The sequence below is a fragment of the Lissotriton vulgaris genome, chromosome 1_1, assembly GCF_964263255.1.
Source record: "Lissotriton vulgaris chromosome 1_1, aLisVul1.2, whole genome shotgun sequence".
Taxonomy (NCBI): domain Eukaryota; kingdom Metazoa; phylum Chordata; class Amphibia; order Caudata; family Salamandridae; genus Lissotriton; species Lissotriton vulgaris.
In genome coordinates this window covers 1,922,668,715-1,922,693,375 of record NC_141685.1, presented here as the reverse complement: position 1 = coordinate 1,922,693,375, position 24,661 = coordinate 1,922,668,715, and the positions used below count along the sequence as shown (strand labels likewise).

The 24,661-nt window shown below is 45.0% G+C and overlaps 1 protein-coding gene across 2 annotated transcripts in view; it reads right to left on the bottom strand.

Annotated features, from left to right (window-relative positions):
- The window catches only part of NAV3 (neuron navigator 3), a 1,035,010-nt gene that overhangs the window by 334,817 nt on the left and 675,532 nt on the right, over nt 1–24,661 (bottom strand). For both annotated transcript variants that reach the window (XM_086919576.1, XM_086919578.1), the window contains exon 15: nt 16,406–17,111. In XM_086919576.1, coding sequence (XP_086775702.1) covers nt 16,406–17,111 — 706 coding nt within the window. The remainder of the gene's footprint in view (nt 1–16,405; nt 17,112–24,661) is intronic.

The window sequence follows — 24,661 nt, the reverse complement described above, 5'->3', positions numbered from 1 at the left end:
TGCCAACCCTCCCGATTCAGGCGTGAGACTACTGATTTCAGTGCTAGTCTTTCGCCTCCCGATTCCTGCAAGGAAAAATCCGGGGGCATATTACCAACAACTAGCGATAATTTTTGTCTCTAACTTGTTTAGAGACAAAAATTATCGCCGCACATCGGCGAATTTTATCGCACATAAACCTTGCTATTAGCAAGGTTTATCGCAAATGCGATAAAAAACGGCCGCAATGCATGAATATCGTTGAAAAGTCAGCGATATTCATGCATTATCCAGCAAATGCTCTTAGCCATGTTATCCACTTCCCATTGGATAACATGGCTAAAAACTGCTCAGAGCAGGTGTTAGGTTTTGGAGATATTCGCGCTTAGCGCGAATATCTCCAAAAGTTGGTAATAGGAGATAGCGATGGTTAGGGACTGTTTCCAGTCGCTAAAATCTTGGCACGCCCACTTTGCATGTCATTAGTGATAAATATCACTGATATGCAAAGCGGGGCCCAAGATGGTCGCTATCTCCTTTTAGCTGTCACTAACTGGTGTTAGTGACAGCTTGGTAATAGGGAGATAATTTTATCTCTTTTTTTTTGGCTTTTAAAGCCAAAAAAGCGGAAATAAACCCCCTTGATAATATGCCCCATGATTTCTCGGGGGTTTCAGCTGACAGGGCTTGGTATTGTGTTACGTGCTAATTCTTCCAGGAAACGTCAGAGGGTCGATGCAGGGGTTCTAGAAGGGGTGATAAACCATTTAAGCCTCATGAACAAGCGCATGGTCTTTTAAAGATTTGTGAAGTACTCGGGCGGCGGTGTGTGTGTGCCCTCTTTCAGGAGCGGGCAGGGGGGGCACTGCCAGCAACTTGCCAGGCCAGGCAGTGTTCAACACGTGCATCACCCTTTCTCTGCCTGCTATTGCGCTCCATGCTTCGGAAAGGTAAGATAAAGAACGTGCATTTGAGTTTGAAATGTCCGATCTTGTAGCAGTACACTTGCAAAGCCCACACATGACAATAACCCGATTCAAGGCCCCATTCACCCGATTTTTTAAACATATATAGCACTCCAACAAAGTTAGATTTTAAAACTTTATTAACTTTTAAATATAACAAACGCAACAAAAACTGTAAATATATTTAACCATTTTTTGAAATTAACCAGAACTATAACGATAACAACAACAACAACAATAATATAACTTTTATGCCTAAATTACGCAAACATTTAGCTAATCTGCTAAAGGGGGGAGTCGCCGTTTCTTTACAATAATCAATAATGAAAAATCCACATCAATAGGGTTGTCCGTTTTCTCGATGCAGCACTATAGTGCAACATACACAGCACCTGGGGTGTCAAGAGTGAACAGGTCTTTCTTTGTTCCTTAAGATGTTATCTGTGTCAACCTCTTCCGAGAATGCTGATGCGTTAGGATTTCCTTGTGTTTCTTAATAGCATTGGTGTCTGCACACTTCTTTGTCAATTCTGTGAAGATGATAACTGCTTCATAAACAGACGATATCTTTGTTTAGTCATTAGTGTTAAGTGTGTCTGAAACTACAGTGCCCTTCTGTTTTTTTTTCTTCAGGCTCTACAGAGTTTTGTGTGTTGTTCTTTTGAGCGACAATTATTCCAGAGGTTTCAGGTTTACTTGTTTTGTCCTGCAGTGAGTTAACAGCTTTAGAGACTTCATGTTTATTTGCTATGTCCTGCTGTTCGTCAACTGCTTCAGAGACGTCAGCCTCATATGTTATGTTTGACTAGATCCTGGACCTGCCCGGCCGCGCCCAAAATGGTGCCGGTGTAAATGGGACTCGTAACTGCTTGTTGTGTACTGGTTGCCCAACCTTGATATCACGAGATACATATGCAGTTTTGAAGCACATGGCGGAGGCTTGTCTGCTGTAGTGGGGCGCCCCTTTATCGTTTCAGTCGCCATTCCGCCCGCTTTTGCTACACTGTGCCTTTTCCGCCATTCAGCTGTTTAGCGCCCGCTCTTACGGCTACAGCTTCTCGCTCACCATGTAGTTGAGTTGCTCCCACTCTTGCGGTGCAGCGATAGGCGGCTGCCACAGGACTCTTAAAATGGTGGCCGGCTCTTCGGATTTGGGCCTGGTCCAGTAAAATGGCCCTGGGACACCTTGGAACTCGGACGCTTGTCTGCCAGGGCTTGCGTTCCATTCTCGAAAGCGTCCCCTCAGCCTTGAAGATTGTACAAAAGTCTTGGGGGCCGTCGACTCCCGCAGGCTTCCGGTGGGGAGCGGCTGCCATGATTGCTTGCGGAATGGCCACGACGGAGCTACGAGATGGTGGTGCTCTCATGGTGACGCCAGCTTCAGTCTGAAACATCCAGAAACAAGGTGGGGCTTTCATCGTTTGGGAAAAAAAAATGTTCTAAACCAATGAAAAGTGTTATTTTTAGGTCACATGACCTAGTCTTACATCATTAGGAAAACAAAAGTAAAATGAACCAATGAAAAGTTTTATTAACAAGTCACATGACCTGTTATGCTTACGTTACGCGCTGCGCGGCGCGCTCTGGATCGTTTCCGGGAAGCTGCGCCTTGCGCACCGGAGCACTTCCGGGTGCGCTAACGCGTCGCGTCATATGACGCATTACGCGACAATGCAGGTCCAGAATATAGTCAAAATGTCTCCACCAACCAGCGGTCGGAATACAACCGCTTTCAGCAGTCCAAAAAGTTTGGTTAAATCTTAAGAGCGGGAGCCACTCAACTACATGGTGAGCGAGACGTTGTAGTCGCAAGAGCGGGCGGTAAACAGCTGAATGGCGGAAGAGGCACAGAGTAGCAAAAGCGGGCGGAATGGCAACTAAAACGGTAAAGGGGCGCCCCACGACAGCGTGTCTTCAGGTCAAACGGATTGTGGGACAAGGTCCAGAATGGAAGAGTCATCAAAAGGGAAAAAATTCCGCCGGACCCCGGGAGCCGGCCGCCTATGCCGGGGGCGATCTCAGGCCACACCAGGGCAACACGACTTGGGGAGGGGGCAGGAGCCAAGCGCCCCCTCTCAGTCCGCGCCATCTCACCGCCCCTCGGGGGCCTCCGTCAAGCGGTTTAGGGAGGCACCGTATCACATTGTTTTCCAATGCAGTCAGGTCCACAAATGGACCCCACTTACTTTGAATAGTGAAGCTGCAGCAGGTGCAAATAAGGTTTAAACAGTGTTACAAGAGCTGCTTAGAACTCTGAAGTACGGCACTCAACAACCAGGACTTATGCCATTTGTGTAAGGCAGTGACATGGAAGCAACTCAGGGACAAAAAGCATGAACGAACATTCACGTATGAAAATCTTATTTGGGGAAGGGGTAGAATCCAAACGCCCCCTCCCAGTTCGCGCCACTACACCGTATGTGGAAAATCTGAAGCCATCGTTCTACAAACTCTCAACGCTTGCTATCAGTGCATGAGTTTCATGCTCGATCGATTGAGCTAGCCGGATCGGGCAATAAAAAGTATAAAATAGTTATGTAAATAGCTATTTAATAAAATGTTTTACCCTGTTTCTTTGCTGGTGTGTTGTCTATATTTATAATATTTGCATAGGGTTTGTCGTTATTTTGGGCGGGGTGGGTGGCGGAGTCGAGCTGTCTTGCAGCCCTCATGGTGTGGAGCTCAGTTCATTTCACTATTTTCGTATTTCTCATGAAGGGTTGTTCCTAATGTTTGTATTTTACCGAGGTCAAAAAGAGATCGAATTAGTGGTCTACTGATTTTGCGCGATTACTTTTATTTTTGTATGCGATTTTTCACTATCTGCAAAGACTAAACAGAGTATTGCGACTTTGTGCTTGTTTGTAAATAGAGAATGATCCAAAGAGAACCAATTCTAAAACAGTAAATGCTTGGATAATAATCAATCAAATGGAGAGACAAGCAGGTACGACGGATTACAACAGGGGTAAAGGTCTGCGTTAACTACCGTTCACTATCTGCAAAGAGAGAGTACTACTAAGAGAAAAGAGGGGAGTGGGGGGGGGGGGCGTTCAAAGCACATCAGCGTGCATAAACACGAAAACGTTTTTACCTATCACGTACTTGACATTTGACAGCTTTTGATATTTGCTATTAAAAAACCATTGAAATTCACAGAAAAAACCATAGGTTATAGTTGATATATAGTTAGGAATTTGCATTTACAAAACCTTGAAAATTCAATGAAAAAACCATTGGTTTTAGGCCATATATAGTTAGGGATTTGCATTTAGAAAACCTTATTTTACTCGCATAAAACCATTGAAATTCCATATATAGTTAGATGCGCTAACTATATATCGCGCACCCGCAATCCACTGCTGATGATGTCACATATTACATCATTCATGACATGGTTAGTGACATCACTGATGACATCACTGATGACATCTCAAATGACATCACTGATAAAATCACTGATAACATCTCATTTGACATGACTGATCACATCACTGATGATATCATTCATGTGATAATACCATGAACCTCTTCAGACTCTAATATAACCTTAGATACAATCAGTGTAAGCAGACAGTCACAGACTGTCACTCATCCATGGAGTTACTCACACACCTAGTCAGTTATGCCAAAAATCAATCACACCTCCATTTTCTCAACTATACAGTTATACACACCTTACTTATTCAAACATATACTAACACATATTTACTTTACTCTCTTATACAATCTCTGATACATGTTCACAATGATCCATACAGCCACTCACACATTCACTGGCTCTTATGCACAGTTATTTATAGATGTCAACTCTCACATGTACTGTGTTTTACATATGTACTTACTTTGACATGTAGCACTGAGATATCCATTCACTCACTAATACACTCATGCACAGTCAACCGCCCATACAGCTGTTTCCACATGCACTTTTGAACCCATACATATAGTGAATCAACTACTCACACATCTATGTACAGAGTCACACACCTCCCAGCCACCCATACACACACACTCAGTTTCCCATACAAATACTTGGACAACCAATGAATAACCCATACAGTTACTCATATAGCTACTGATCAACATATGCAGCAGTTTGTAGAACAACAGATATAATGATGCACAAATTAAAACAGTTTAGTCACTAACCCATGCACTCAGTGAGACACATTTAATCACTCACTCATACAGTCAGTCATGCACCTACTAAATCCTTCATCCAGACACTTATACATCCACTCATTCTTCAATATGTAAGACATATTTTAACTTTACAGAAACATACAGTCACTGGATGTTGTCATCAGTGATGTCATCAGTGATGTCATTTGAGATGTCATCAGTGATCTTAAATGCCTATTAATTTCAAGAAATAGTAAAATGTATTATTGGTTGACACTTTACTAGGTCATTCCTTTGCGATAGATGTATATTATTAGGTCCTGAAGAATCGCAGCATAATTGCATTAGCGAGAAACATGTCGACCTCACGATACGAATTGTAGTCCTAGATCGTGATACGGAATCCTAATTTCTGGCGATCATAGGCTACCCACTGTTTTTAACATATAGCATGGGAACCACCAGAATAAATTGATCTCCGGTACCTCGTGCTGTATTTTAAATCACCTCCCTACACTATCCATTCTCTCCCTGGCCCCTCACTTGCACTTCACCCACAGGCTGTTGGAAAAAAGATCTTCGATAAAGAGCCCCTCTATGAGGTGAGCCCGTAGGGCATTGCACCGCCTGCCCTACGAGGAGCAACCGCCAATGATGAAGCATGACACTCGCAAGAGTGTGTGAGGCCATTAATTCCAACAAATTGGATACCCAGGGTAGCCCTCCACAGAGCACTACCCTTTCTTTTTCTCCCCTTTATTGACCGTACCCTTCTTCTTCCTCAGGAACAGCCGAGTCCGTTTTTGTTAGACATTGTTCTTTGGGGCTCTGACTCTGGCTGGACCTTCCATTCCTCCTTCCTGGAGTGGTAATCTGAGCCTTAGGATCAACACTTGATCCGTCTTCACCCCTCCTTTGCTATATGTCATCAGTGATGTCATCAGTGATGTCATCAGTGATGTCACTAACCATGTCATGAATGATGTAATATGTGACATCATCAGCAGTGGATTGCGGGTGCGCGATATATAGTTAGCGCATCTAACTATATATGGAATTTCAATGGTTTTATGCGAGTAAAATAAGGTTTTCTAAATGCAAATCCCTAACTATATATGGCCTAAAACCAATGGTTTTTTCATTGAATATATATATATATATATATGTACATATACATATATATAAGAGCACAGATTCCTCTCTCTAGATCTGCGTACGCGGTCAGAGCCTCTATGTTTTGTCTGCTCACCTAATATATATATATGTACATATACATATATATGAGAGCACAGATTCCTCTCTCTAGATCTGCGTATATATATATATATGTACATATACATATATATGAGAGCACAGATTCCTCTCTCTAGATCTGCGTACCCGGTCAGAGCCTCTACGCCATCCACAGAAGGAAAATACGGACCACCAAATCAGCAAGAAGTTCTTGTTTATTTATATTCACAAAGCCAGTTCAGCAACGCGTTTCGAGCACGAGTGCCCTTGTTCACGCTGCAGTGAAAAAATATAATACATATATATGTATATGTATATATGTATACTCCCAAGGCGGTTCCGCTCTCCTCTTGTGTTTGGGCGCTTCTGGCAAGTGCGTCGCTTCACGCGGTAGAACCAAACCGCAACGTATTCAAACTGTGTTTGTCCCCAGGACCTCCCGGGTCCAAAACAAAAGAAGCCGCCACTGCAGTCAATGCGTTTTTCAGAAACTTATAGATTTATTTTTCGAACCTCTACAGCATGTAGTCACAGCGAAAACCAACGCGTTTCGTGAGCTCCCAACTCACTTGATCACGGTTGTTACAAACACTGTTTGCTGAGAAAAATTTAAAAGGGAGTCCCTCCCCCATCGGTCACATGATTTCGACCAAGTGTCACCTTGACCCTATGGCCTTCTGGGATTCGTAGTTTTTTTGCGAAATATTATTTCATGTTATTTTCACAGAAACAACAGTTAAACACCCATTCCCATGTTGATTAACATTTTTTCAAAATATGAATTCCTTACATGATATTACATTTAGGAAATTCTTGTGACCTGGAAAACTTAAAGATGAGAATTGATTTTTTAGTAAAAATAAAAGCCCTCGAGTGGGCTGCCTCAGTCATCTGATACCTTATACATTCCTTGCTTACTTCCAATCTCTCAAACATTACACATTTTGGTATTTCCAGTCTTAATAATTTTCAACTTATAGTTAATCAAAAGTAAACAACCAGTGCGGTGTTTATATTCAAAGCTCACGAAACGCGTTGGTTTTCGCTGTGACTACATGCTGTAGAGGTTCGAAAAATAAATCTATAAGTTTCTGAAAAACGCATTGACTGCAGTGGCGGCTTCTTTTGTTTTGGACCCGGGAGGTCCTGGGGACAAACACAGTTTGAATGTATATATGTATATATATATCTGTAATCAAAGTTCCAAGGTTCCACAAAGGATTTAATGCGCACTCAGAATGAGGGTGGAAAAACACTAAATGTATTCTTTAGTTACCGCTACGCGTTTCGAGACCCACCGGTCTCTTGATCACACGATATTATTCGTGTACCGCATTGTGCATAAATAAAGTTTTCAAACAACCCCAGTGTTTAATGAGTAAACATAAAAGAGGCATTGCAAATCAACATACTGTGACTGAAAGCATGGTGGCCATCTTGGAACAAAGTATTTACATAGCAAGCGTATTATAACATTCATTGTTGGACACTTCTTTAAACGCATATTAAACGTTTTACGTTTTGCATGACATTCATACGATGTGTGTGCATATACACAACAAACTTGTATTCCCTTAGTGAGAAAGTACCAGGAATATGCGTTTCCTCTCTAAGCGATACAAGTGTCAAAATACTAGTTGTCACATGGAGATGCTATTAAAGGCAAATTCTAACTCTCAGCACGGTTATATTCATCACAGGCATAAGAAGTATTTCAAAACTGCCCTAAACAAATAAGTGCAAATATTACACTCTGTCCATGATTAAGAGAGGGAAAAACAGCTATAGTTGCTTTTTATAAATGAATTCCAGGTAATAAGCTAGTGCCCTATTACTTATGGGTGCTCAAAATTATTTTTGAACTCGGACTAGTGCCGGAAATTACTATGCTCTAGGTCTAGTGCCCTTATTAGTACCTGGCAGCCGCTAGCCACAGAACATACTGTACCATCACCAGCCGGTAATGGTTTGTCAAACCTCGTTATGATTAAAAAGACAACCCCGAGTTACCCCTGTGCAGAGATGTGAAATAACGATGAGTGATTTTTAACAAAAAATATATATATATATTTAATAGTTTACATCATTAAGTTGTTGGTAAGCTTCAGCGACATACATCTCGCGTCCCCAAAGGAATATGTTTCCCCCTTTATCAGAGGGTCTGATGACGATATACATACACAACAACACATATATGTATTCACTGAAAAAAAGTAAAAGTAAAGTTATAGTTTGGTGAATATGTCAGTGACAACAGTAATGTTTTGGACCAAAACAAAATAGAAATTCACCAGTTATAGTAAGCAGAGCTAACTATAACTTGCACACACCATGCACTGCTTATGACCACACATATATCAGGACTCATGATATGTGCTGTGACATCATTTATGACATCATTGATGACATTTCAGACAACATATTTGTGTTTTGCCACTTTTTTTCCAATCACGTCGGAGTCACATGGGATTGCAGCAAAATTTGCAGATTCATTTTTTGTTTTTGGCCCCAGTTGGTGGTAGGGGTGCAGGGTATCCCTACTCTGCCCCTTATGTTATTTTCTTGATTCAACAATACAGGACAGGGGGCTAAGTCCCCGAGTTCTGTAATGGCGGCCAGCAACTTTTTTCCAATGCTGTAGGCAGCCAATCAGAGCGCTTGGTCTTGCGGAAGGGCGCTAAATAGCACAAGGGGAAAAAAGCACCCTGGGCCAATCAAAAAGCTCTGTTTTAAATTGGTACTTCTGCAAGAGTCTCTCGAGCCTCTCGTGGACTCAACTGTCCATATATATATTTTTAACACTTCGTTTTTTTTTAACTACTACACTGATTTTTTCCAAGTTTAAAAAAGCTAAATATGTGGACCAATATCTAGCTTCCTCCCAAATTTGGTGTATTTCCATTCAGTAGTTTTTTCTGTAGCCCTTCTTAAATAAGTTTTTGGAAAACGCATGGGGATTTTGCATTTTGGGACCCCCCTTTTTTCTTGGATCTTACTTAAAGGATCAACCTGAAACTTTCTATGCACAAACTACTCAAAAAGTAGGACCTCTTTGGAAAGTTTTACGGAGATTCATCAAACGGGGCAAAGTTATTAGCAACACTAACAACGATTTTCCAACAACTGAACTAACTAAAATTACCCAGTGGTGACAGCTTCTGGGTGACATATAACAATCAATCGGGATTGATATAGCACTGCTGATCACCCAATAGGGTATCCAAGCGCTTGCAGGTCCTGGGAGGTTCATTCGAATAGCCAGGTATTAAGGGACCTTCAGAAATTCTGAAGTGAGGTGATGGTCCAGAGCTGCGTGAGGAGGCTGTTCATGTTCTCTGCTGTGATGTGGGGGAAGTCCTCCACTTTTGCTTCAGTAGATGCAGGGAGTATGAACAAGTGATAAGGAGAGGGAGCATAATCTTCTCAATGGTTGCTGGCAGTTTAGGAGTTCTTTAATGTAGGTCCTTGGTTGTGTAGAACAGTGGTGGATGTGTTTTCATCAGGGGAGGTCAAGGGCGAGTCTGGCTGTGGAGTTCTCTATTGTTTGATGTCTCTGTAGGAGGTGTGCAGCAATTCCTACTTAGAGAGCATTGCCATAGTCCAGTCTGGTTGTTATGAGGGCCTGTGTCACAGTGTGTTTAGAGTGCAGAGGTAGCCACTTGAAGATCTTATGTAGCACATGCAGAGTGAGGAAGCAGGCGGAGGAGACAGCATTAATCTATGATGTTATGGTGAGCTTGTTATCAATGATGATTAAGGGGCTTCTGGAGTTGTTGGCAGTTATGGGTGCAGGTTCCAGGTCTGATGGCCACTAGGTGTCGTTCCATAGTATGCTGTTGATGATGAAGATCAGTACATCCATCTTGCCCATGTTCAGCTTCAGGCAGGAGTTCTACATCCAGTCGGTGATGATTGTCATGCATCTGTGGAAGTTGGTCCTGGTGGTGGTGGGGTCATAGGTGAGTGAGAGGATGAGCTGGGTGTTGTCTGCGTAGGATATTTTGCTGAGGCTGTGAGATATGACAATGTTGGCCAGTGGGGTCATATATGCATTGAAGAACACCGGGCTGAGGAACGAGCCCTGGGGGACACCGCAGACTATATCCTTAGGCTCGGATGTGAAAGGTGGTAGGCGGACCCTTTATATTCTTCTCATGAGGAAGGAGGTGATCCATCTCAGTGCATCCCCTAGGATGGCTATTCGGAAAGTCTTATTATCAGCCTGTGGTGAGATATGGTGTTGAAGGCTACCAAGAGGTTGAAGAGGTTCAGAGCTGCTGTTTCTTCTCCGTAAAGGAGGGCTCAGGTGTTGTTGGGGCTGCAATCAGGGTCGCATTGGTGCTGTGATTGCTGCTGAAGCTGGCTTGAGAGGCATTTAGTAGCTGGTACTGCTCCAGGTGTGTCATGAGTTGCCTGTTATTAATCTTTCCCAATACGTTGACTGGAAAAGGGGGCAAGGAGATAGGCCAATAGTTTTGGAATTTGCTGGGGTCAGCAGAGGGTTTTATGAGTAGTAGTTTGACTTCATTGGGTTTCTTGGCATCTGGAAATGTTACGGGGTAATTGAGGTGTTGAGCAGGGTGGTAAGTTCTTGGCCAATCCTTTGGTGTCTGACAATGAAGATATGAATCGTGCATGGTTCTTTGGGAGCTCCTGAGCGGGTGGATTTCATGGTGGAGGTGGTGCCTTGTGTGGAGAGGTGGTTCCAGGTGGGGTGTCTGTGGTTTGTGTCAGTTGTGGTGGGGGCATATCTGTCAAGGAAGTATGTGGGTGCAGTATGGGGTCCGAAGTTTCTATATATGGTTGCGATGTTATGGAAGAAGCCGGCGAGGTTGTCGCACAGCTCCTATGAGGGTGTAATGTTTTCATTGGCAGCTGAGTTGGAAAATCCCTTAACCATGTTGAAAAGTCCCTTTCTATTGTTGGCACTGGTTTTGATGCATGCAGCAAGGACTCTCAAGCAATGGTAGAGGTTGAGGAAGGTCTTGAAGGCTGCCCTGTCGGAGGTAACCGTACTGTCGCACAATCTTCCTGTTCAGCTATTTGCGGTCACAATTCACTGCTCTGAATTCAGGGGTGTACCAGCTGGCCATTTTGGAGGATCTCGTCTTATTACTGTTCTTGATGAGGGCGATGCTGTCAAAGCAGTTGGTGATCCAAGTGTTTAAGTTCTTAATTCCCTGTTCCTGATTGGATGTGTTGAGGGCTTCAGTCTATCTGGTCTCTGAAATTTTCCTCCAGCTGGGTGCAGGACACAGGCAGTCTTGGGGGTGGCAGTGCGGGGGCTGGAGATGATAAAGTGGACAATGGAGAGATTTCCATCTGGATTCTGTGACATGGTTGTATTTGATGCAGTTGCTAGAGGTTAAAATTGGGTCCAGCATGTGTCCTGTGGTGGGCGTGGGGTCGCAGATTATTCGGGTGAGTCGAAGGCTGCTCATACTGTTGAGGGGGTCTGCAGTGTTGCTGTCATTGGGGTTGTCGATGTGAAAGGTGAAGTCACCGAGGAAGATGTAGTTCTTGGACTCCAGGGCTAGGGGTGCAATGAAGTTTGCGATTGTGTTGCTAAACCTGGGGCAGGGGCTGAGGGGTTCTGCATGCAAAGGTGCCTCTGATGGTTGACTTGTCGTCTGTGCGAATCTTAAAGTTGAGGTGTTCCACTGGGGTTATGGTATAGTCCGTGAGACTGATGCACTGTATGGTCTCTTTGTGGATGATGGCTATTCCTCCTCCCGGCTTGTTGGTGTGGTCCATGTGAGTGAGTTTATATCTGTTAGGGATTGCTGTTGCGATGTCAGAGGCGAATGCAGAGTTGAGCCAGGTCACAGTGAGAAAGACGATGTTGGGTGTGAGGGTGGCAATGAGATCCCATAACTCGGTGATGTGCTTGCAGGTAGAGCATGTGTTAAAGAGTAGGCAGTGGTGTCGGTGGGTCGCTTCTAGAGTGGTGAGGCGAGAGATCGGAGTGGTGCTGTGTGGCACGATGGCGGTTGTGCTGGTTTATGAGAGGATGCATTGGACACAGGAGAATGGTCATACTAAAGAGTATGGTGCAACGTGATATCAGTGTTTGCTGATGTTCAGGGCTCAGAGGATGACAGTGTCATGCCTGCCGGTGGGCCTGGGGTCCTGGTGCTTGGCACCGTCCAGGCTCGGACAGGCGCAGATAAACTTGCATTTGTAGCACCAGGGCATGCCTGCTGTGCACAGCCACTGTGCTGCAGCACTACCTCCTCCATTAGGAAGGTCCTGGGAGGATGGAGGGGTGCAGGGAGGTGGTGGGTAGGGCTTGGTGGGAAAAATGGGTGACAGAGATCATGAGGGGACCGGGAGGGGAAAAGAAAAGGGAAACAATCTAAAGGAGGAGTAAAAGGCCAAAGAGGGGATCAGCAGGGGATAAGCACAACAGAGGGGGGGAAAAAATGGGAATAGTAGAAAAGCAATCTAAGGAGGTGAAAAAGGGGTTCCGAAGGAGAGAGCACAACAGTGAAGAGCAAGTCAAGAAAGCACACCAAGGGGAGGAGCCAAGATGGCGACCTGAACGGACGTGCCGTGTCTCGGCTCCGTGAGCCTCTACATCCAGCGCTACTATCCTGCCTACTATCCTGCTTTTTGATTGCAGTAGTGTGATGCTGTGTTCGAGCTGAGCCCGCTCGTGTGCTTCCGAGATCCCTGCGAGCTGTCCTGCCGGAGATATCGTTGCAAGCTTCGATGGCCGCTGAAGTCTTGGATCTGCGCCCCGTTTGCCTCCTCTCCGCCGATAGCCACTGAATCGGGAACCGTCTCCTTTCTGTTGGTCACCCTTATGAGTGCCTCTCTCTAGCGGCGGACCGGCTACGACATCCTATATGCGGTGTTCCAGAACCGTGAGCTGTGTCCGTGACGGAGACCCGCTTTGTGATGCCTTCACACCGTGCCTAGCCCCTTCTTTGTGTGCACAACCCGGGGCGGGAGCGATGGCGGCTGCCTTCCCCGAGAGGGCGAGGGCTATCCTGTGTTACAAATCTGCCGCCCAGCCCACCGATGACTTGAAGGCTACACTAATTACACCGTCCCCTGCCACGGACCTGAAAAGCCTAAACTCGGAGCCGACGCACGCGACCGTTCTGGCCGCACTGTCCGAGCTCCGCCGAGACTGGCATGCTTCCTTCCAAAGGATGTGTGAGCGACTCGACGAGGTCATTTTCTCGAGTCCCGAGATACCGACCAGCTATCAGGACTGCGCTGGCTTGCCCCTGTCGGTCACGGCGGGGGGCGCCGGGGCGCAGGATACATGTGGAGAGAAGTTGCCTTTCCCTGTTTCCCGAGTTAATTTCACACGGCGGATCAGCATATCTAGTTGCGCTACAATGTTTCCCCTTCAATCGGACATTGCAACTTTGTCAACTGAGAGGTTAGTGCTTCAGACTTTGCCTTCGCTTATATCGGCCCCCCTTGAACCTGTAGCCGCACGTAGAAATTTTACCAGGAGGTGGAGTGGATATCGATTTCAGTGTTTTGGGGTGTTTATCCTGCGCGTCTGCAGCGCCGAAAGTGACTGGAGACGTCCATTTTGTCTCTGCTTCTCTCTTCTTCACCAGTGGTGGCCATCTTGTCTTCCTGCATCGTTTGGACCGGACCTTTCCCGTCAGCCATCTTTGAAGTGACGGTCAAGATCTGGCCAGGGCTGAAGGGACTATTATCACCGCTTTTTATACACTGGCTGGTGGGACTTGACTCGGACTGTTTTTCCTGTTACATCCATCAAAACTGCACTTCTATGGTGTGCCGGATTGCCTGTGTTCTATTGATGCACTCTCCTCTTGGTTGTGTTCCCCTGCTCCGCCCGCTTTGGCGCTGTTTTTCTCAACTTGGCTGACGAAGATCCACCTGGGACGCTATCCTGTGCCTCTGTATGAGCTACTTTTAACAGTCCTTATCCATTACAGGTTGTCATTATGTGTCAGTTCTTCTTGGTCATGTTTACTGGGGTAGAATTTTTGTGAGCTGGGATCCGGGGGTAAATGTTGCTGTTGTGTAATTTAGCGGTGGACATGGTTGGAGGTATTTCGGCGCTCTGGCCAGGGCTGAGGATGTTCGTACGCTGCCTTGCCGATTGACTGGAGACGACCTGGCCTGTAATGTTATTTGTTGTGATTTGCGCGCTGCGGGGGGGTGTTCTCCTTCTTTCACGACCGCAGTCATAAAATCCTATTGTTTGTCTTCGTAGTCAAGATTTTGGTCCTGGGCGGAACGGGGGTCTGGAGGTAGCCTGCTTGTTTATAACTGCTGCGAGATTTTCCACTTTTGAAGCTCCGTTTGGGGTAGAGACCATTGACTTGCTCGCGAGCCTGGGGAGCTTGATAATTGTTGGCTCCTCCCCACCTTCTTCATTTTTGGGGGGTTATAGACTAGTTTGCACACTTGTCTTCCTCCCTATATGTCAAATGTGACGTTTTTTTCTTTTTCTGCCTTTCTTCCTAACTTCGGATTTTACTTTCTCTTTCCTTTTTCTCTCCCCTTTTCTCTTTCTTGCTAAATTTCGGGTTTATGGGGCGACAGACACTCTGCTGGGGGGGGGGGGGGGGGGGGGCAGGCCATAGCCTCGCATGTGTGTAGGGTGGGGGGTTATATTTAATTTTTGTTAGTTTCTATGGTGCCTATTAATGATCTCCTTTATGATTTTCTCTTTCTTTCTGTTCTGGGTCTGTGATGGGGGTTAGTAAGGAGTGGGTGGCGCTATGGGTGGTACGCAAATGCGGACTGACGCTCCTGTTGTTTAGCTCTGTGCTGCCATATTGCTGGGTGTTCATCACTGCTGCTGTACTTATTGCTGCCTGCTTATGTTGTGAAGCTGATTGTATGGACTCAGTTCTCCTTGATTCTATTTTTACCGATTTATGTTTAGGTCAAAACTTTAAAATTTAACCTTCACTGCTCCTTCTCCTTGGCGACATGATTCAACTTAGTGTAACTGCTATTACTTGTTGTTATATTGCCTGATACCGCTGGGGAACTGGATTGCTTGCATCTGTGCTTATATGTATCGTGGCCGGCCTGATGGTTGTAGGCCCGTATTTGTTCCCATTTTCATGCACAATAAAGGTTTTCAAAAATAAAAAAAAAGAAAAAAGAAAGCACACCAAGAGATGAAGCTGTTGCGGGCTGGTGGGAAGAGTAAGGGCTGGGTTGGAGACCTGCTCTATATATACTTCCAAACAACGTCACTGGTTGTGAAAGGAAAATCTCTCCGATTGCGAAAGGAAAATGACAGGCCACTCCATGGTTGCTATTCTGATGTTAAATTATCCATCAACAAGGAGAAACTGGAGTGTTTCGATCTTAAAGAGGTCTTGATCGTGTATGAATAGCAACCACGGAGTTGCCTGCATTTTTCCTTTCACAACTTGAGGGGTCGTTTGGATCCATAGGAGGCGACCGGTAATCACGCAAACAGGCCTCCCACCCTCAGCGTTGTGTGTCACCTTGCCGGACTGTCAGAGAAAACAGTTGATACGGAAAATGAAAACATGTTAATTACTGCCAAAGCTTGCTTTAAATAACCCATCCCTACTACACCCTAGTTTGCAGAAGTCCCCAGTAGGTAACTCAAAATATCCTAGGAACAAGCCTGGGAGACTATTTTGATGAATGACAGGATGTGTGTAAGTGTATGTATGGGCAGCTGGGACAATAAATCCCCAGGGTGCAAGCCAGGGGTATGAATGATATACATTGGTGTCTGCAGTGAGAACATAAACCAACACAGTTATCTTTTCAATATAGTGATTATTATATGACTGCGTAAGGACCAGCCATCCAGAAAGTAGTCTTGACATGCCAATGAAAAACCAGAGTCGACTAAAATATATTCAAATGGTAATGGCACTTAGGAACTTCTGAGGACGGTCAGTTTCTACTGAAGGTAAATAAGTGACGCAATCACTAACAACCTGCTCAAAATACTGAACTATCCTCGGGACAGCATCTATAGGTAAATATTACCATGAACTTTACCCTTCAGTGTCCATATCTGTAACGCATTCTCCTGTACAAACAGTAAGGCACTTTCGAGAAATAAATATGAGAGCTGTATTGGCGCAATACATTTGCAAGAGTCTTACCTTCGAAAAGTGGGTGAGGCAATATCCGGGTATTTGGATCCTGGCTGCCGGAGTCCTCCTGCTCCACAGGCACTGGCCGAGGTCGGGCTAGATTTTGGAGAACTTGACATTGACGCACTCTCCGAGTCAGACACCGTCACTTTCTCCTTGTCTCTGTCCGTCTGATTGACGGTGACAGGACTCGACCGCCCTGACCCAATTTTCGAGGGCTCTCTCAGCTTGGTGCTAGCAGTGCCCGCTGATTTGCTGCTGGCATTCGAGTCTATGCTGCTGGAACTGGATCTGTGCCCACCCCGGCCTGCAATAGCGCTGGTACTCGACTTCGAAGGGCGGGGTAAGCTCCGGTACTGCATGGTGGTTTTTGCTGTGACGAGCAAAACCTCGTCGTCCTGGTTCTGAGAGCCGTCCAAGCTGGTCTTTCTGCCTGCGTTCGATTTGCCAACAATGCCTGAAGATTTGGGCATCTTACCGAGCGTGGCGGAGCCGCTGGTTATGGTGGCACCGCTGGCAGTGATCATGGTGGTTGACCCGACCCCAGCCTTCTTGAACCCGAACGAGCTTGTGGCTGTAGGCCGTGCGATGCCCGAAGGCGGCTTCTTGCCCTCGTCCCCGCTGCTTTTCCCTGCGTCGGATGGAGAGCGCTGGATGGGGCTTCCTTTCAAGGGCGCCTTCACTTTTTCTGAAGCCTTTGCGTCATCCGTTTTACCTGTTGTGAAATAAATAACAGATTACACACTTGTATTTGAATACATTTAGCTACATCGGGGTGGTGTTCAGCAGCATATTTTTATAAAGCTGGGGAATGCTCTTTTTTGTTGTGTGCTCTTAGCCCAAGGGAATCAACAAACAGTAAAACAACAGGATCAAGTATGAATTCAGTCAACAGAAAATATACGTCTGCGAATAAAATCCTCAAATAACACTTTTGTATCTAAGAAGATTCGGAGAAAATAAAGCACCCGTGAGGAGAAATGGCGCACGAATGTAACACCTTGTTTGGTGCTCTAAAATGAGAACTGTGCCTAGCTATGTTATGTTATGTTAATTAAAATTTATAAAGCACGCATACGCCCAAAAGCTTCTTGGCGCTGAAGAGAGATAAAAAAACATAACAAAAGATATACCAGTAAGAGTCTCTATTTCGGATAGGCCTGTGTGACAAGGTGAGTCTTGAATGCCTTCCTAAAAGCAAGGAGATCCTTGCTCTGTCTGAGGGCCAGAGGCAATGAATTCCACAAGGTGGCTGCTAAGAAGTGAAAACAGCTGCCTCCCTGTCGTTTCTTCTTAAAGCGTGGTACCTCAAGTAAGTCTTTATGGGCTGATCTCAAGCTGCATAAGGGGATGTATCTTCCAATTAGCTGCCTGATGAACAGGGGGCCCTTACCTTGCAATGCCTTAAAAATGATGCAGCCGGCTTTGAATTCGGCTCTTTGAGCCACAGGTAGCCAGTGCAAAGTCTCTAAACCTGGTTTTATTGATTCCCATTTGGGCACCCTACAGATCAGTCTGGCAGCTTGATTCTGCAGATACTGCAATCTTCTAAGTTGACCTGCAGGTAGGCCAAGGTAGAGGCTATTTGAGAAATCAATATGGGAGAGGACTAGGGCCATGACCACCTGAATTAGGGCAGTATGGGTAAGGAGATGTGCGATTTTCCTGATTTTCTTTAGTTGAAAAAATCCAGAGGATACCACAGTTCCAATCTGGGATTTTAAAGTAAGGTCCTCATTGATGGTCACTCCCAGGCTTTTTACTGTTTGTGATTTTTTAGGGGGAAGACCCATATCAGAAGGCCAAAAATTAGGGCTCCAGCTGATTTCGCTCTTGCCGGGCAGAATCAGCTCTGTTTTCCCCGGATTTAATTTGAGGTGATTTAAAGACATCCAGCTCTGAATTAAAGTCATGGTTGCTTGAAAATCCTCCACAGCATTAGGTGTGTTAAGTACAAAGACTAGCTGCAAGTCATCTGCATAATTATATACAGTGACTTTGTGCTCTCTTAAAGCAAAGAGAAGGGGCCGCATATACAAATTAAATAATAAGGGAGATAACGACGAGCCTTGAGGGACCCCACAAAAGGAATTGATTTTAGGAGCTGAAAAGGATCCTAGGCAGACGGACTGAGTGCGTTCAGATATGAACGATTTCAGCTGGGCTTTTCTTGTCACCAAGTTTGTGAGGGAGCAAGGATTGCGTTGCACTAAGTCTGTACTGCATTCGGAAGTGATTTGCCTATCCAGCGGCCATTTCTAAGATCCAGCAGGAACCACCCAATATGCTCTCAAGCGTCACAAATATGCACACAACCAACTGCCATATAGTGATAGTGTGATTGGCAGCCGGCTTAGTTCAGTCATTTGCACAATTAGTTTTTTCAAGAAGGCTCGCCACTGCAACTGTGTTCACAATACATTGGCTTCAAAACCCTAATGTTATTTGAGACGTCTGAAAACGGAATGAAAACTGAGGTAGGCATCCAACCTCCAGGCCTAACTGAAAACAGCACATTATGAACGGCTGTCTTGATGGGGCGGCTATCAACGTCTCTGCATTGTAGGGTGTGTTGTCTTAGCCAGAGATTCTCTGCCGCGCCTGAGACACCACGGCATCAAAGTTACTGCCAGAGAACCTAAAACATGGATGGAATAGCTAGTGGGTCAAGGTCAGAGGATCGGAGTACTCCTGGATCGTCAGAAAACATGCATATTTAAAAAAAAACAGTTTAATAAGTTATGTCGGCCTACACTGTGAGGACTGAGACTCGGCTGTAGCAACGACGAGTTCTACCCAGCGATAAGCGGAGTCAAAAACCCTCGTTGAAGACGGCATCTGTCCCTCTATTCAGACAATTAGGAGCACGAATACAGTGTTTGTACGGAGGTCTTGTTTAGTGGCAGTACTCACTGTTACCACTAGATGGCAGACGAATACAACGTTTCTTTAACTAAACCCATCCCATACAAGCGCCAATGCCTGCTTCCCCACTTCAAAAAATCGCATGTTTTTCATTGAATCATTTTATCCTTCGTGCCGGAAGTGGAACGTTACCTATCCAAATTGGTTAGGATTAAACACGTGCTAGCCTATAGTTAACGTTTCCATACAAGTTCAGCTAGGAATAAGTTACAGTGGCTTTTGTTTTTTTACGCTTATTACTACCGATTTACTTATTTCCATTACTGTAAATATCAGATGTGACTATTTCAACTAACTCAATGCTGTGTTTTTGTAAGACATTGGAAGATCAAATGGTCGTGTCAGCTATGGCTGCCTATTAATATGCGATGAGTAATCATACTCGAATGGGGACACTTCATTTGCTGAGCTATAAGCCCGGTTGTAGCCTTAGCCAATTAGCTAGTGATGGAGCATGAATGTTATCATGCATCCATCTTTACCAATTCCTACCTAAGTAACTGATTTACGACACTCATTAAATGGATGAGACCAAAACAATGATATAGTTATACTGAGAAAAATTACATCTGCAAAGACATGATTCAGATACTGCATCTTAAAAACATGTAGAATGTCAGAATAATGATTATATGGCAAAGAAAAGCCTTTATGAGAAAAGATGAAAAACAAACAGCAACCTAGGGAGTTTATAATGACGATATTTTAATGGGCATTGAAACAAATGCATCTCATTTAACTGAAATTGAAAATGCGTATTGACATTAACAAGGTGTAGTGAATGCATTTAACAAGAGAACTGACATGATTCTTAGAGGGTTTTTTGTAACGGGCATAATGAATAATTGCATTGAAAAGTAATCTGCTGAAATAAACTCACATGGCAACGTACAAAAATAATACCGATATACCACTTGAAAGAAGAAAACGCTTTTAGTAGGGCTTAATACTGACTTGTATTACATGAGAGCAATGCATTTGATTCACATGAAAAGCTAAAGCATTTAGAAATGGGTGATGTTAAATAATATTAATATTGCTGTGATTCAGTTGTTTTCCATTTAGGCCTCAACGTTTTCTTTCCTTAGCCAACACGAAATCATCTGAAAGCTGTCACCCTAGCACTCTGAGAACTTCCTGTAAAGTTTCCACTTGTGGTCTAGTCTTCAATGGACTCACTTCTTGCTTGTAGCATATTTGATTGAATTTGCAACAAATCTTGCTACATCCCAGAGAAATGCGCCTGGGACCGGACCGACAACTGGTGAGTAAAAGTACTACCTACTTCCGAGGATATTACAAGACACTAACCAAATGGAATATAATGATCTTAAGGAAAAACATGGGAAAAGGATTACTTAATTCTTTCGGATTTCTATATTTTACCAATCACCACATAACAGCCCATTGTGAACGACCAATGAATGGAATTGATACGTTAAGAGGTGTGAACGAACCTGGATAATATTGGAGTACAATTTCCCAAGTGAAGGAGGAGTTGCGGGCTGGCTATTCTGGCTTTCTTGCATTTCCTGAATAGCATGCTGTTGGTTTATCCTTTGATCCACTCATGTTTGCTTTGTTTTGGTTTTCTCTTATTTACCCCCTATTCCAATCCTATTGGGTGGTATTGACTCTAACAAACTGAACCCTAAGTGAACTGTGGTCTTATCCTGTGCTGTTGCTGGCAGGCAAACGTGCACAGGGAAACAAACTTTCGGATGAAAGCTTACCTGACTCCTGCCGTAGCAATCGGTGCTGCAAAACGGTCACAAACTGATTTACCTGAGGACAGAATCTGAACGAAATACATTGAAGCGATTTGTATGAGAATCAACTGAAACTGTAATTTCATGATAAGGAGGTTGTTAGACCTGTCTGCCCTTTGGGTAGTCCCTCCTATTTACTTTTTTTTCTTGTCCCCCTTTTGCCCCTCAAAACCCTTAATTTTTATGTCCACTGAATTTTTGTGGTGTTGTCCTATGGGGTTAGGTGTTCTTTGCCCTCGTGGTCCTTTTTCCTGAGGCCTAGGTGTCTTTCCTGACTGAAAACTAGGAGGTATCTAAAATGGTGGCCATCAACTGCCATAACTGCCATCCCTTGAGAAAGACCCATAGGGTAGTATAGAGACCTTCCAGAATCTTCTGGACCCTGCTGGAACCTTAGTGGTCAGTCTATAAAAGGCCAGGGGCAGGGTAGCCATTTTGGGTAGCCACTGAACCAGTCGGAGTGCAGGCTGTGGGTTTAGAGTGTTAGGAAGCTTAGAGGGTTGACTTCCTGTGAGAGGGTTGCTACCTTTTCTGCTGGCACTGCCCCTTTCCTATAGATCTGGCCCTGCTGAGTTGGGACTTCCTGACCACTATATCTGACGTGGGAGTAATTACCGGACCCCTGAGCTTTGTGAGAAACAAGGCCTGGACTGGAAGGAATAAGCTGCCAAAACTTTACCTGGGTCTGTACTGGACACTGCCCGCAGTTGGTCCCCACCAGTTATGTTCAGGTGGTAGAAGACGTGGGCCCCATCCTCTCCTTGACACGCTCCTGAGTGGGAGGGCACTGCTGCTTGGTGAGGTGGAGGTGTCCTGATCGTGGCCCTGGTGCTGGCAGAACACCCGTTCCTCGTTCGCACTACGGGGCGAACGCTAGGCCAAAGAGCTGGATCAAGGAAAACGCTGTTCCCCTGCGCAGGCTCACTGTCTGGAGTCTGAAGGTGTCATGGGGGGCGGAGTGGCCTTGGAGCCTTGAGCGCTTGTGGGCGGAACCTGCCGAGAACTTCGCCGCCGGCGAGAGGAGGAGGCTGGCCCTGCGCCTCAGACGCTGCTCCCCTGCGCAGACCCGGTGTGCGCCTGGTGATGGAGGTCGCTCCAGTGAGGAGACAGCGTGACGCGGTTACAGCAGTTCCACCCGGACCTCCCGAAGCTGGTGGTGAGCTTCGCTCGTTGAGTCCTGCTGAGGCTGGGGGAAAGCAGGAAGCCGAGCGCTGCCGTCAACAAGTAAGCAGGTCCTGAGGGAAGGAGGGGAAGTTTGAAGGTAGACACCAGCATTTCCCCGCTTAACAGGCTGTATGGTGCGGAGCCCGAAAGAACTGAGTTAGAGCTGCGGGGCTGAACTGGAGAGACAATCTTTAATGGGCGTTTATAACGTGAGCAGAGTATTATTAAATTGAACGCCTTGGTGGTCCAGATTGTGGAAAGCCCTTGGGTAGGGCACTTGTTCTTCATTGCCAGGGATAAGGCAGTTCATCAAGCGCTCCAGTAGCTGAGGCGAGGGGAGGGGAGTTCTTCAATCCCACTAATGTATTGTTGCCCTAGTTCAAGTTGCCAAATGAAATGTCGCTTAATCTGTGTCTCATTTAATACCCAGAATTCGCCTAAGGGGGGAATTTCAAAATAGATGCTAAACCTTTGGTGCTTGGAAACCTGGTACAAGAAAGCCGTCACTTGTAAGTGCCGTCCATTGTGAGGGGAGGTACTAATTTGAAGTATTAAGACAGTGCATCCTAATGTAAAATCATTGTGGGAAGTTAAAATGCTAAGAAGTTGCTGAACTGAGGATTCGTAGTATTACAGGATGTGTTGGGGAAAACGTCAAGATGTACAGTGTAATTAATTGTTGAACTACAAAAGACAGAAAAAAATCTAACATAAGAATTTTATAGAACAGCCCGTATTTTACTAAAGAAGGTGTGGTGTCTTTCTTTTCTAGTGGAGGGACATTGGGTTACTGAAGAGTGACGCAAACTTAGCACATGTACCTTTGAGTAGGCCTTCCCACTTAGTGCCAAGCTACCCTATGTGACTTGGGTGTTCCCTAGGTCCAACAGAGGTCATATCTCCTTTGGATGAGGAAGACTGTAATGTACTGTGTGGTTTACTTTGCATTAAAAATCTGTTATTAAATCTGATCTTTAAATGTGTTTCTATCCTTACCGCAACTCTTAAGGCATTAGCTAAATGTTCTTGTTAAATTATCCTTACTGATTTTGTTTAATTCTTTTGTTGATTTTCTTTGTCTCATGGAATCTATATTCATGGCTGGTAAAAGTAAAAAGTAATAAGTTATGTTGAACATTAGATAGTGTTAACAATTATCTATTCCAGGTCCTCATAGGATATTTGTTAATTCCCCAAATATTCAAGCTCCTTACAGCTCAACACAACATCGGAGGACCTAAGTAATGGTAATTGTAGTAGCTAATGGAGGTTTCTAGTGATCTCGATCTGAGAAATGATATGGCTAAGGAAAATGGGCCGGGGGATTTGAGAATATAACTGACGAAGTAGGGGTTTTAATAATCACTTCCGCTGCACAGGGGTGGGGGAATCATATCGCCCGACGCCCGAACCATGTTGATGTTTATGATGGGCAAGAAGATTTAATGTCTAGTTTGTCCGAGGGACAAGTAGACATTAAATGGCGTAAAGGGCACTCTGGGGCGCACAGAAACTCAGAGAACTTTGAGGCCTCTGATCGTAATGAGCATTGGATCGCGCTCCCCTGCCCTGCGTCGGAACCATGTTACCAGGCAAAGGAACAATCTGTGCCCCTGCCTCTTTTAAACATAAATTGAGCGCTGTCAGCAACTCAGCATTTCAGCACGTGAGTTAATCCCAGAGGGGCCTGAGGTACCAGCTGCTGCAAAGGGGTGTCTTCCGCCCTCACTTCTAATACTCTGTGCTTTGATGAGAGCACCAAGACGCAGCCCTGCAAGAGACTTGACAGTGAGTATCAGATACCGGTGGGGAGGCCCGGGATTGTAACAATGTTAATTGTGAGGCTTCATGGTTCCGAGGCAGGTGGGTGTCTACTGTGAGCATTCATGAGTGTGTTGCATCGTCTGTTCTGCCAGAGGTGTATGCGCGCCACCTGTCAGTGTAGGAGACTGTGTGTGTCACTTCTTTGTTTGTGAACTGTGACTCATTTGGCTTGTTTTTCAGGAAACACTGGCAGGTCAACTGGGAGGTCAACTCGTTTCGTCTGGATCACAAATCGCCTGAAGAGAAATTCAGGATTAGACTTTTTTTTTTCGAACACAGTTAATTTTTATTATTAGACGGGGTCCTGGATGATATTTTATTAAGACTATTGGTTATCTCAGTCTGGGGGTGGGCTTAGGGGCACTATGCAAAAGAAAAAATAGAATGTCTGTGCATTTCCGAAGGTCATGAAATGCAGGGCATCTTAATGCCTCAGAAAAGCTGCACATGAAGGAGCAGGAAAACATCGCTTCACTGGAACGCCCTTTTTCAGCATTCACTAGTAAGAGGCTTGGGAGAGGGTGAGGGAGGAGAGGGGTTTTCATCCTTGTCATTTCGCCCTCTGTAATTTGCTCCGGTGCCG